The 14435-nt window shown below is 41.3% G+C and overlaps 1 protein-coding gene across 3 annotated transcripts in view; it reads left to right on the top strand.

The window, feature by feature from the left end:
• Window positions 1–14111, top strand: part of rnls (renalase, FAD-dependent amine oxidase) — a 41223-nt gene extending 27112 nt beyond the window's left edge. The window contains exons 5-7 of one of the 3 annotated variants that reach the window (XM_053512306.1): window positions 157–324; window positions 4073–4248; window positions 13886–14111. In XM_053512306.1, the coding sequence (XP_053368281.1) occupies window positions 157–324; window positions 4073–4248; window positions 13886–14011 (470 nt within the window). In that variant the 3' untranslated portion in view covers window positions 14012–14111. Of the gene's footprint in view, window positions 1–156; window positions 325–4072; window positions 4249–8711; window positions 9226–13885 lie in introns of those variants that run through there. The other 2 variants (XM_053512305.1, XM_053512307.1) reach the window with 2 other exon arrangements.
• Window positions 14112–14435: the final 324 nt, after the last annotated feature.

Here is a 14435-nt window from a genome sequence, read left to right on the forward strand (position 1 = left end):
CTGTTATTTGGTTAGCGGAGGCCTTGGGGCTTGTCACACACACCGCTGTCTGACAGGATAAGTGGAGAAGTGATGTGATGGAAAAGGCTGGCAAATGTCTTGATCTTGTGCTGTCTCTGTGTCTGTCTCTCTGTCTGTCTCTCTGTGTGTATATAGTGCTGAGTGAGAGGCAGAAACTAGAGGATGTCAGCTATTCCTCTCGCTACGCCTTGGGGCTTTTCTACAAAGCCGGCGTGCAGATCAGCGTCCCCTGGGTGGCCAAGTATGTCTCCAATAATCCCTGCATTCGCTACATCGCTACAGATGATAAAAAGCGCAATTTAGGTCAGTGCCTTAGTTTGTCTTTCTCTTCTCTCTGTGACATGCTCTAAAATGTTTTAACTCCCTTTTAGATAATTTTTTGTCTTCTGCGCTCTGTCCTGTTCTGTTGGGCTTCTCTCTTCTCTTCCTGCAATATTCATCATCTTAATGTTGCTCATTCTTTCCTCACTCCATAAGTGGGAGATGGTGAATGCATGCGTCACATAATCATTTTTGAAATAGGAAAATAAAGATTCATGCTTTTTTTTTCTTGTCAATCCTGCTTCTGTCAGAGTTAGGCCTTTCTATGTCTGAAGCACTACAGGAGCAGAACATGCCAGATGTAAAATGGAGACAGCGTGAGGATGGACTAAAGGCGAGATTTCCTCGATTTGTGATTGGCTTAGCTGCTGGCTGGCTGTGTGACCCGCTTCCTGCGTGCACACTGAACCATTTCATTAAGCTTTAGTTGGCTCAACCTCATCATTGTTTAAGGATATAATAATAAACTCATACTGCTGCTAATTATTCAGTAATAAATGATAATGTACCCTGATAATGTATATAAAACTAATAGAGAATGTACAAGTTAGTGTGACACAAAGAAACCGTGCATAATTAGTTCTCTGACTGCCAGACAGAGTTAGCCTCATCACAAGGACTGCCACACCTGCCACCTCTAATTCACTCCATGGTTCTGAAGGCAACATCATAATTAGTGGGGCTGGTCAATTTTGCACTGGGCTGCAGTGTTCTTTCAGGCTATAGGACTCCCTGCAGTCCTCCTCTGCCGCTTTACTGCTATGCTTTAATCTCTACTTTCATTTCTGTAATGTATTTAGCTTGTAGCTCCAGTATGCCTAACTGGGTAGAAATTCATAGAGTTGACTCTGTGTTTTAAATGTCTCACATTTCTGCCACATAAATATTAATGTACAGCACGTGTAATAAAAGCCTGTACGATTCAGCTTTTCTAAATCTTGCCGTGGTATATTAGTCGTAAAATATACAATATCGTACCAAGTATCCACGTATCTTATCGTACTGTACATGATCATACCAAGTCTGTTTTTGTTCCAAAAATGATACCTGATGTCATAGTTATAAATATTAGTGATACTGACACTGATCCTTTCCAGTTTCTTCACAGCGCTTATGGGAAGCATTAGCTGACATGCATCAGAACAGTTCTTGGTATTTTCATGCTTATTCACGTTTTGTCAGTCAAATTCCACACATTGACGCTCTAAGATACATCCGTGGATTGGATGTAAAAATGTACCAAATCTGATTCTATATTAGTGAAGCTGCCAGAAATACTGTACACAATATCCAGTTGCTCAGACTGATGTTGTATTGAAGTACTTGACTAAACAGCCAATAGTGTTTGAAATACAGTACATCACTCCACACCACACCTGGCCAAACATGATGGACCATGTTTGCTAATAATGCACTGCTACTATAGCGCAAGACCCACCTCCAGGTATGGGACATATACGGTATAAAGATTATTTAATTGGACAATCGCATGGATTTGCAAAAATCATTAAAAAAAATAATAATATAATAATAATATGTCCATATAACTAAGGGACAGATACAGAAAGAGTATGAACGTTTTCTTAGATGGCTTATTGTTATGTGGGTGGAATTTTTTTCACAGCACTACATTTCCCTATTTGAAACATTCTCATTTAAACTAAATCTTGATAGAAAACATATTCAGAAATTGTTATATAAGGTATACACTTTATTGGTAATAATATTCCAATATGGGACTGAAAAAAAAGCTTTCATGTTCAGAACTAGTATGATGAACTGGTTTGCTGGCTACTTTACTTATGTGTTAGTGATGAACATAACTGTGAACTACTGTGGTTGTATTTGGAACATTTTGACGACTATTAAATTGAGACCTTCAAACTGGAATCCCACTTGTGGAAAACTGTGTCAGATGTGAGCTCGTTATCAAGTCAGCTAGGTCCTTGGCAGAACAGGATGACATGAAGCCACTTCACTTGAATTTTTCACAAATGTTCCTGGTATTCTTTATTAGGGGAAAATCTTTAGAAATGTTCCTGATCCAAACAATTTATTATTCTGCAGGGCAAGACTTATTCTGTCATGCAATGCCTGCATTCTCCTCACCCTGTAAACTTTGTGACCTGCGCTGCCCACTCCAACAAATAAGTGACTCAACCAGCAGGCATGGTGCCAGCCTTCTGCCCACGCACCATGACCTCTCTCTCACACACACACATACACACTCACTTACTCTCTCCCTCTCTCCATAACTTTTCCCTCTGCCCCTCTGTCTTTCATACTCTCTCTCTCTCCCGCTTTTCCACTCCCCTTTACTTGGCTTTGTGCCACATGCCTGGGTTGTTTGACACCAAGTTCCTAAGCTTGCGACTCCCCCTCCATGTTGCAACCGCAATGTGTTGACATTCATTCTCTTATTCAGAAAGGTAGAAGTAATTGCCGGCATACTGATAAGTGTGTGCACTAAACCTGGTGATAAGCCTACTGAAACGGTCAGTGATTCATTTCTTTTGTGTCCAGTCTTGGCCCAAACACATTTGTGTAAAATCACTGGAAGTCACCCTTTTGCTGAAGTAGCAAGTTTATCCGATGTGTCAAAGCTTTAATCCAGAGATGACGTTAAAGATTTGGCTCCAATACATCTGTGATAAAGTTTGACGGCAGATTAGAATAACTGGCTTTGTACAACGGATGAAAGTCACTTCCTCTTTCACCTCCATGCTTCTAAGCACACGGCAGTTCTGCAACTCATATAGAGGCTTCCTGCAAAATCATCGGAACCAAAGCACTGCCTTCCTGTGCCAGAATTCCTGGTTTCAGCTTTTTTTTTCCCTTTTTTTTTTCTTTTTTTTTTTTGTGACTGCTCCCAAACACTTACAAAGCAGATCTCATTATTACAGAATAGATTTTTCTGAACCGGTAGTATACTGTATAATGAAAGACTCCTAGTTATGGGTCACTATAAAGTCAGTGAATTGAACATCTGTGACTGCCAATGGCTTCAGGATTTTGATTCGCTCAGCCACTTTGTTCATATTTAGCAGTGTCCCTCAGTCCCTAGGTAGTCATCAAGGGTGGGTTATAGCATCACCCGTCCCGCTTCAGAGCGCTGACTAGGCCACAGCATCTCCAGCTGTTCAAACATCCGGCATGTTTATTGAGCACAATAAAGCTTTATTCCCTCAAATCAGGTTATATGTGCATTTTAAAACTGTGTCATTAGAGAGATGACTACATGTCGCAATGGACTTATAAATCAGGATTGGCCGAAAGGCATGGGTCATAGCTGTGCTGAGGGACTGCATTTGAAAGACATTAGTTCATGTGGTTTTTCAAATGCCAGTGGATTATATCACTGTGTACCATGTCAAAAAGGGTGTTGTATCCATTGTTACACAATCGCATCCATTGTAGTCATTGCATCCATTAATTACATTCCTCTATCTTTCTGTTAAAGCGAGTTTCTTCTTACTCAGGCAAATAATTGAAGCATTTTCAGGACGTCTTTCAAGTCATTGCTCAACTATCAGATTTATTTGCCTGGAGCTCAGTCTGGCGTCTGTAGCTTCACCACACTATGCTTAATGTGTGAGCTTTTCTCCTTTACCCCATTCACTTGAGTCTGCTTGAGAAACTTGAAGCCTGTTTTTTATTTGTACTAATATACACATAATTAAAACACGACTCATAAATGTATGCTGTGTTTGATAGTTTTATGTGTGTTCAGTGTCTGAAGACGTTGGCCCCTCTGTGGTAGTGCATACCAGCGTGCCCTTTGGCATGGAGCACTTGGAGGAGGCAAAAGAGGAGGTTCAGGCTATTATTCTTGAAGAGCTGCAGAAGGTGATGCCAGGCCTCCCTGAACCTGAGAACATCAAGTGCCAGAAATGGAGATACTCTCAGGTGAGAAAACACAGTCTGCCAGTGATCCTTCATCTGTTTTTACTGTATGTCAGCATATTACATTTGCCCCTTTAACAACAGGGTAATTTATCATATTTAGAGTTTCATTGTTTTTACACTTCTGGGTGGGTTTTTGCCTCATTTGGTCGACAGTGTCAGGTATGTTTCAGCATCTCAGTAAAATTGTCAATTGTTACTTCTGTGTATTGTGCAAAAGTCTTAAGTCCGCCACATTTCTCCATATTTTGCTTCCAAAGAGCCAGCAATTTTTTGCATTTTAATAAAGTCTTGAGGAATAGTTCTCCAGGCTTCCTGAAAGTCTTTTTGGCTCTCTTTTTTGGCAAGATTTTGTCTTTTGTTTTCAGTCCAGTCCCTGTACCTGACCAGGTTCAAAACAATTTTTTCGTGTTTGTTAAGCCACACAGTGACCTAAGAGGCAGGAACCAGTGAGGAACAGGTGCAGATGATCAGCTTGGTGATTAGTATACTGGTGATGCTGCATGCTGAGTGGTTGGAATAGAAGAGGAGGGAAATGAGGTTGCTGCTATGGTTGTTACATAAACATCCATTTTTTTTATTGTATCTTAAGACAGCCTGTTGCAGTGAAACACTTGCTCACTGGGTAAGACATTGAACTACTGATCATAAGGTCCCAGCTACCATTACCACTGTTGGGCCCTTGAGAAAGGCCCTTAACCCTGAGCTGCTCAGATGTACTGTATAATAGATAAGGGTGTCTACTAAATGCTGTAACGTAATGTTAAAGAAATGGTGGCTAAAGACTTTCACACTGTGCGGTAGAGACAGTCCTTTATTAGTATTTATATTATCTTATAACTAATGTTTATTTAATTGACTTTAATAGCTTTCAGACGCCTGGCCCTGGGAATAGATGATTTTCTCACACGGTGACTACACTAGAACCTAATCCTGGAGTGCCATTATTAAGTGCACCAGAAATCAGTTCTTTTGGATCAGAGCCAGGTTCAAATAACCCTTTTGCACTTGACCAAACATTCCAAAGTCTCAGTTCTAATGAATTTTATATTTGGGGGGGAAAAGTGCAACCAAACACTGTACTTTAGTCAATTAATTAACAAACTGAGACCAGCAAGGCAACTCTTAGTTCTGGTTTTATCGCTGTGCAGCTTCTTTAATGTTCTGTTCAGTGTCCTGGTTCACTTTTCATGTGTTCTTAAAAAAAGGAAGTTTTTTTTGTTGTTTGTTTGTTTGTTTGTTTGTTTTTTCTTGTAGAAATCCTCTAGGAGCGTTGTGGTCACGTTCAGCAAGACGGAAGAAAGATGGAGTCCGTAGCTTGTAGTTCCCTCTGCAAACACGCTTAAGTGCTGCTAATGAAAAGCTGCTCTGCTATACAGTGAATGCCATTCATATTTAATAGAGTGCAACATAATGGAGGGGGAATAGGCCAGAGTGATGAGGAGCCAGTAGAAGAAAAAGCGCAAACAAGCTCTTTTATCTGAGAGCCGGAGTAAAAATGCATTATATTATATTTTAATGATGCACAGAGTTGTTTTCTCTGAGACATACAGCGAAGTTACTCACACACACACACACACACACACACACACACACACACACACACACACGCACACACACACACACATACACAGGCATACACAAATACATGCTCACCCCCACACAGTTGGCTCACACGCACATACACTTACAGTAGTTCACTGTGCGCCCTTTCTCACACACTTCTGCATGCTCTCTCTGTTTCTCTCTCTCTCTCTCTCTTGCACTCTCTCGTTCTCCACCCCCATGCCGGGCTCCTCTGCGACACACATAGCACTGGGCCTCTGCTTAAGGTCAGAGGACATGGAACATCTGTGTGGGAGCCCACATCTCACTGCAGGCCAGAGAATGGGCCAAGGCCTGTCTGGGCTGCACACACTCTCTTGGACACATACACATGCACACACACACACTCTCTCTGTATGAATGTGTCAAAGGGGTTGTCTACTGCCTAGAGGTTTTAATGGCTCGAAAAAAATCTCTTAATTGCTTTTCAGAAAATGGTAATTCAGTCCCTTCTGTAGTCCTTCCTGCAGGGAACAGAATGTCAGAATTTCTTTCAGCTGTTGCCTGCTGTCAGAGAGACATGTAGAGAGACGTGAATGGAGAAAAATTACATAACCGCAATTCAAAAGTGTGACTTGTTTAGGAAATGTCACAAGCACAGTGCTGTCACATGTATACACGTTCTGTATGTGACAGAGAGTGATTCATGTGTACACACCGCTTATGTTCAGAGGAATTCTCATGTGTCGAAGATTATGAATGCTGCATGATTCATGTTTAATAGAATATTGCTATTATTTGTCACGTTTTTAGGTAAAGTTCAAGCAACTCCCAAGTGTTTAGTTTATATTTATATATATATCCATCCAGAAATGTTTTTATTTTTGATGTACTTTGTAATCTATCTGGATAGTTGTAAAGTCGTCCTAGAGCCAGCTAGTTCTGAATATCTGTCTCACTGTTGCTGAATTCTGGCGACGAGTATAGCGAAATACATCGGAGGAGGTGGAGGAGGTCAGGCCTGCTAATATCAACTTACTCCTTGAGTAAACCAAACAATTTGTTCTTGGCCATGTTTCAGCCGGAACATTCATCATTTGATTTACATACAGATTACAGTTTAAAGCTACGAGAGGGGGGAAAGAAAAATTAAACTTTTTTTCAGAGGCAGTGATAATAGCATGTCGTCTGTAGATGCCTATTAAAAGCCCCAGGAAATGGATACTATTTCCTTGGCTTTAGTGCACTGCACCTCGATGTTTATCAGGAGTTCTGGGGCCGACAGAAGCCTCAGCAATGGGCCGTACGCTCAGGAGGAATGTGCTTATTTCCAGCTCTCATTAACAAACTCCATTTTTTTTTCTTTTTTATTGTTTAAAAATTGCACAGAAGGAGCAGTTGAAGCGCTTTTTATTCTAGACGGAATTGGCTGAAGCTTTGATGTTATCTTAAGTTAGAATTTTTTTCTTCTTTTTTTTTTATTTAACAACCGCTTTTTTTTTCCCCCCCGAAGCACCCACAACATAACAGCAACTACTGAAGTACATGCTTCAAATATACAACAAGGTACAACAGAGCGGGAGGCAGGTCATTTACTGTAAAGACTCATCCGCAAGTGGGTGTGCTGTGTTTTATAGGGAGAGATCGGGAGCCTTTCCTAGCTTTCTATGGGAGTTTCTGCAATGTTATATCACATCTGGCACACAACACTGTGCCCACAGGAAAGCAGGCTTAGCTTTCCCTATAGAAAGTACATTATTGTTTTTACTCATTACAGCTTTTACTTAGGACCAAGATTTCGATTCATCTTCTGTTCTTAGAATTTGACACTTAATGGAACACACCTTAGTCTGAATAATAGATTAGCATGATGATACAGTGGGCAGCATTGCCACGTCACAGCTTGTGATATCCCTGACTCAGTCGGCGTGAACTTTCCCTGAGTTCGTGTGGGTTTCTTCCATGATGTTCAGGTTCCTCCCACTACCCAGAAATATGCCAGTTGGCAGATTGGAAAGGCACGGGGGCACTGTAATGGAATAGCATCACATTCACAATATATTCTCATGGACAGGCTTCAGATCACGGAATTACTGAATATAGATGAATAATAGACTTTACTCAAGTTGCTTTAAAGGCTTTAGCAGGATCATTCTTAAAATACGGAGAGATTTTTCCTGTTCCATCCTGGCTCTTTATCTTGCCTACTTATTAATGTATTAACCTGTAGGTTAAAAGACTATTAGACAAGCCCTTTTTATAATTAAAGCTCTTTATTTTATTGCATGACCATCATATGACTGGATGTGACTCTTTATTGGATGAACGTACACGTCAGCACTGAATTGAAACATCTCCTCAGTGCAGGCATGAGTCAAAGCCATTGACCAGGTGTTGGCAAAGCTATGTGCCGTCTGCTTCGGTCTACAGGGCCAGGTTTGTAATCAGGCTGTTAATATGTGTGCTCTCCTAAGCCAGTGTAAGACATAGTGAGCAGCCTGTCCCATGCTGAGCCAGACCCATCCACACTTACATACTTAAACTATGCTTTATGGTGTAATCTAATGGGTAGACTTGGTCATTGATTACACTGTGTGCTTTACAAATGATCTGTCGTATCACTGGAAATTTGAGCTTTTCTAGTTTCTTTATCATTTATGCCCCTGTCTTCATGAATGTATAAGCAGAATGATCTACTGTGTCACGGTAAAAAGCATACAAACAATCTGTCAAATATGAGTCAGCGCTATAAAAGTGGCTTTCCAGGCTGTACTGTATGTAATGTAGGCACAATGTATCTGGGCCAGTAGTGTACTGTACGTTCCCACTCAATAGCAGCGCAACATGGAGGTTGCATCAGCTACTGGAAGCCTGATCGTTAGTGCAGCACTAATGCAGCGTATGCTCGATTGTGTCGTTAGGTGACAAGATCAGTGGCTGGCTGCCCGGGGCAGATGACACTGCTCGCCAAGCCTCTGCTGGTGTGCGGGGGCGACGGCTTCACACACTCCAATTTCGACGGCTGCGTCGAGTCAGCCCTGAAGCTCTTCGAGGTTCTGAAGTCCTCTCTGTAAAGCGGCCTTCGGGAGAGAATGCTGTATTTTTGGGGGCCGACGAACTGGAACGGGTTTACCAGTGATGATTCAGACACACCACCTCCTACGCGTGTACTGTATGAAGAACAGTGATACTGTTGGGCAGAAAAACCAATTACGTCGCTACTTAAGATGCTGAGAATTAAAAGAAGGCTGAATAAACTGTGAAGTAAGGGTAGTAAAAATACTCCTTATAATGATTTTATATAACAGTAATGTCAAGACCAAGCAGGCCTTCATGTGTTTCTTAACATGTAAACTGTAAACGTTGAATGATCTTGTCTTCCTGATGCCAATTGTGGCTTTGAAATGTAAAAAAAAATCAATAAAAAAATTCTTGAAACCTTATTTGGATGCTCCTGCATTTTTTATTCATGGGGGGGCGGGGGGGAGCTTTAAGAGATCATTTGTGCAAAGCAGACTCATGGGGCGCATGAACATGTGATTTGGGAGGACACTCTGCCAGGCTGCTGAACAGCAATTGACCAACGTGCACTGTTTAGAGGTGCTGCAGCTGGGCCTTAATCTGAGACAAAATATTTGGCAGACAGAATGGTGAAAGAGCCTCTCTTAATCCAGCCATAATTATGGTCTTGGTGGGCCTCCGATCCAGCGCACAGCTGGGTCTGCCTACCCCGTGCTCTCGCTCTGTTTCTTGCTCACTCTCTTTCCCATCCCCCTCACGCTATTCTAATATGTCAGACTCAGTATTATATTACTCTCACATCCTACTCTTCTGCTGGCTGTTCCGCATCACCACTATGAGGAAGTTGGATCCGTGTCCATTACTTAAGCAGAGATGTGTACGTTTTGAATGCTTGGGTCAGTGCTATGTGGATGCATACACCGCAGTGAGGTTGTCCAAGTCACTGTAATTGTCATTGGGGGATTTACCAAATAGGAAAAAAAAGAATCCAAACCTCTTTTCAAAGATCTTCCTCGAGAGTTCACTGTCCACAATGATAATGATGTTGATGATGTAGCATTATGAAAGAGAAAGTTCTGGTGTCGGAGCATGCTTTTTTAATTTAATGCAAGCAAATACGATCCTCATTGTAGATTCGAGAAAATTTGAAATGCCTGCACTGATTTATAGAATTTGTATGCAAGTATGCACCCCAGTGGAGCCCCAATAAGCCTCATCCAACACAGCTAAACACTGATGGTGTGACATGTTAATGTCAGTTTGGCTTCCATATCGGGTACATTTTTCCATTTGTTAAGATTGCCTGATTTGGCTTTGGACTGTGTGGCAGCGAGTGCAGACGGAAAAGCCTGTAGCCTATAGCGAGCCTTGAACTATATAGATGTCTAGAACATCACATGTCAAGCTTTGTAATTGAACAAAAATCTCTTACTATTGCCTATTTGTCTCTGCTGTGTAAATATACTGGGCTGCAGAGAGAGAATCAGTAAGTGGAAGAGAGAGAGACAGAGACAAAAAGAGAGAAAGACAGAGGGAGGGAGAGAGAGAAAGAGATTACTTCTTATGGATGCATAATTCATACAAGCCATCCTCTGAGAAACAGAACTCAGCTGCCTGGATTGCAATAGCCTTGCCACAGTGTTGCATCAGCTGTGTCTCGCTTTCATTAACGCATGCGTTACTAGCTCCAGCTCTTTGATCTTTTTATAGCAGCCGATAAGAAAGAATGGGTTATGGTTGAACACTCAAGGGGATGAAATCATCAGTCATTTGACTCGGGTGGTTGATGGACATTACGAGTTCAGTAGAGCGAGTGTATCCAGGGCATTAGGTAGCCCTGAAATGTTGTTAAAACCTTGTAGATCTTGGACACAGATTGGTGAAATTAAAACTTTTATCTTAAACTGCAAAATTGTCTACCGGCTTCACTTTCCCCGAACGGCAGTGTTCCCCGGCTTTTAAAATACTCTACACAGAAGCATCACTACAAATGATAAATGTTCTCTCCAAACAAGGTTCACTTTGCACACGGTGCTCCGAAGGATGTCCCCGTACACAACAAGGGACATGACACATTTTTGTATGCTGGTCTGATGGAGCACATTAGATAGTTGCTGTGCACTTTGGATAGTTAATTTGCATTTTTGCTAAAAAAAACTCTCTAGCAGATGGTACCAGAGGTTGATAGTAGGTTAATCCCTACCGAGCACAGGCGTACAGTGCATGCACAGTGTATTCACAAAAACCCAATAGCAAATACAGCACCGTGTTGCATGAGGCCCATCCCCCACACAGGGGCCGGCAGACCCGGATTGCAGTCATGTGTGTCCTGTTCATGTGGACCCCTGAACATGCTTAAAGGGCCCTATCATTCCACTCGATGGATTGAAGACCGTCACAAATCTTTTCTTCTTTCTCATATTTGATAAGGATTCGGGCATGTTTCCTGGGAGGAAATAAAAAGATACGGTCTGGGTTTAGTGATACGAGGGTATGCATGTGTGTAAAGTAGACAGGAGATTGGGATGTTTAGACTCCTCTCTGCTTTAGATCCCAGGGGAGCATGGGCTTGTTTAATTAGAGAGGCGGTGCCTTGGGTAATGGGAGCTGACATCCTCGACTCGTCTCACTCTTTTTCAGCCCAAATAGCACGGTGCTCTCAGCAGTCGATATCCAAAAGCCTGGTATTGATCTGGGAGGGTGAGCATAAGCCACATGGCTACAATATGCTGTAGCTTTCGCTACAGCAATTACTGCGCAACTCAACCATGCAACTTCGCTGATAGCTGCGCCTGTCAAACACTTCATCAAAGGTTATTAAAACAAAGGAGAAGGAAGTCTGTTCACTAGCATGGCATTTTTCAGCCTTCTTTCAACAGCTACACAGTAAGCTCTTTGTCCTGCCAGTCAAAATACTTGGAAAGTGACAAGATGTTATGGTGATTTCAGCATGACCGCTCCAACCAGCACCACGAATCAAGCTTTTTTACATGTTTTTTTTTTTCCTTCTTTCTTTCTGAGAAAGCATGAAGTTATTGACAGTGCCTATGCTATTGCACAACCCTCCAACAACTCGTGTCATCTGTAACTCGTGAAATGATGCCACGCAACAAAGTGGGTTTTGTCAGTGATGTGCGTGTCCCTAATTTACACAGTGCCACAGAAGAATCTGGTTGTACGCTTCTTTTCACGCCCACTTTTCACATTGTTCCTCCTGCAGCCTTTGAGTGGTTTCAGCTCGGAAACGCTTTCTGATTTATTTGTTCGTTTCTGGCTCGGGTAGTTGCAAAGAATATTTTCATGATGAAGGTTTGACAGATCAGACTGACTTTTTTTTTTTTTTAGTCAGACAGACCATGGCCCTATTAGACTCTGTAGATGCACAGGGAATTGAGACTTTCTGGTTTTTATTGCCATTCCAACTCCACTGGTTATTTCCAACTTGGAAATGGAAATGAATCTTAAATCAATCTTTAGACATTGCCTGAAAAACACCAAACAATTCATAATTTTGGGTCAATGACAATCCCAGGCATTTTAAATATAAAAAAAGGTAAATAAACTTGGCTAGATTGACTGTCCTCTGGCTGACAGGATTTTCTTTCACATTACTAAGATTTTTTGGGGGGGATTTCTGTGTTTAAATAGAACTCATTTGCGCTTTCGACATGGGAAATCAAGAACACAATATGCTTGGCAATGCTAGCCACTTGGAAAAATGGAGACACACACACACATACACACACGTGCGCACTAACACAAAAATACAAATTGACATATTTAAATGTTTATCCAGCTAGCATGTTTTTATTAAGTTTGGTATATTTTGAAGTGATCATAGACTTACATACAAAACTTTGCCTTAATTCAAATCAAATTCAAACAAATCAAATTGAAATGAAAAAATCTAATAAAAAAAAAACCATAATTTGTCATGTAGGTTTGTGACCTAAAAATGGAAAGATAAGATAGAATAGGGAGATTTTACTGCAATATGAGAAAAATTGCACTAAGTAAAGAATGTCAAATTTAAAATCTACAAATTTACAGATTTAATTCAGTATGAGGTTCAATCTATAGGATTAAATAAGGATTAACCAGCCTGCTATGAGTAGTTATTATCTACCGAATGTTATAAAAACATGTTGTTTTACCTACACTTATAGAGACTTTTTTTAATAGCTGTGGCCTTCGAAGTAAAAAATCTGAAAAGCAAAATGTCTCATGTTCATGTCAGCAAAGTCAGGAATATTTTATATCCATACCTTACCAACATATTATTCCAGGGTGCTGTACTTTACCATATACTTTTGTAGTTATAGATCAAACTCAGGCTTTTGTGCCAGTAGTGCATGGCAGTAGCTGAAGTCATGGGGTGTAGTCTGAGTGAGTAAGGTGTGTGTATGCATGTGCATGTGTGTGTAAGAGAGATAGAAAGAAAGAGAGAGAGAGAGCGTGCAGAGGGCTGGTTAAACATATACGGTACATGGTGTGCCACACCCAACCCAGTCTCTCAGGGAAATGGAGTCATCCTCCAGACACACACACACATATGAATTAATGTCTCAACCCTGACACACCACATACTTCCTTTTGTGGCCACCAGACCACAGTTTTTTTATTATTATTATGGTAGATTTTTTTTTTTTTAATTACCTTGATTCTCAGAATTCAGTGAGGAAATATGTTGGACTGATTTATAGCAGATAGTGAGTTAAAAAGAAATACTAGAAATAACACAGACCATTAGTGCATGTCCCTGTTTAGTAAGTGTCAGGAAGGTTACGTAAACGATGTTACGAAGGTGTGTGTCAATACAATGGCACTTCTGGAACTTCTCTCTATATTGTCACAAGAAGAATGATTGTCATTTATACATCCGGTTCTCAAGCAGGGTTCATGGGGCCCAGGGGATGTGACCGAGCCAGAGAGTCTGCAATTCAATTACTTTTTAAATGACATCATGACCAATGTCAACTCTATCATCTGTATTATGTTGTATCGGTTGTTGTAGGCAAACTAACACCACTAAAACACTCATCCATCTACTGTCTATATCTGTTATCCTGTGTAGGGTGACCTGGGTGGTCTGGGGCCTCACACAATGAACTCAAGGCACAAAGTGGGATACAAACTGGATGCAGTGCCAACCACACATTCATGCACCCGAATATATACACTCCAAACAACTTGGAAATGACAGTTAATTCCCGCTACACGCCATGGGAGGGAACAAGAGTACCTGGAGGAAACCCGCCAAGCATGTGGAGAACATGCAAACTTGACCCACACAGACCAGAGACCAGGTGACGGAGCTAATCACTCAGGCGTTGTGTCATCAGTCCAAAATTACAGGACTAGAGCTTGCAAAACGAGTAAAAAATAAACAGAATGATATTTACATTATATTTTTTTCTGGTTGTAAGGGTAGCAATGTGGTTAAGGTGTTCAGGAGGTCTTTGGTTCGAGCCCCGAAGCTGTTGCGCTGCCACTGCCTTCTGTAAGGTCCTCCATCTCCAAGTGCTTAGATACAATCGGGTGTTAAACCGTCAACCCGACTTCGTAAATGAGTTCCACAGAAACGACGGATATACCTCTAGGATGGGGAGTATACATCACCTGAT

This window comes from Clarias gariepinus, chromosome 14, assembly GCF_024256425.1.
Source record: "Clarias gariepinus isolate MV-2021 ecotype Netherlands chromosome 14, CGAR_prim_01v2, whole genome shotgun sequence".
Classification (NCBI taxonomy): domain Eukaryota; kingdom Metazoa; phylum Chordata; class Actinopteri; order Siluriformes; family Clariidae; genus Clarias; species Clarias gariepinus.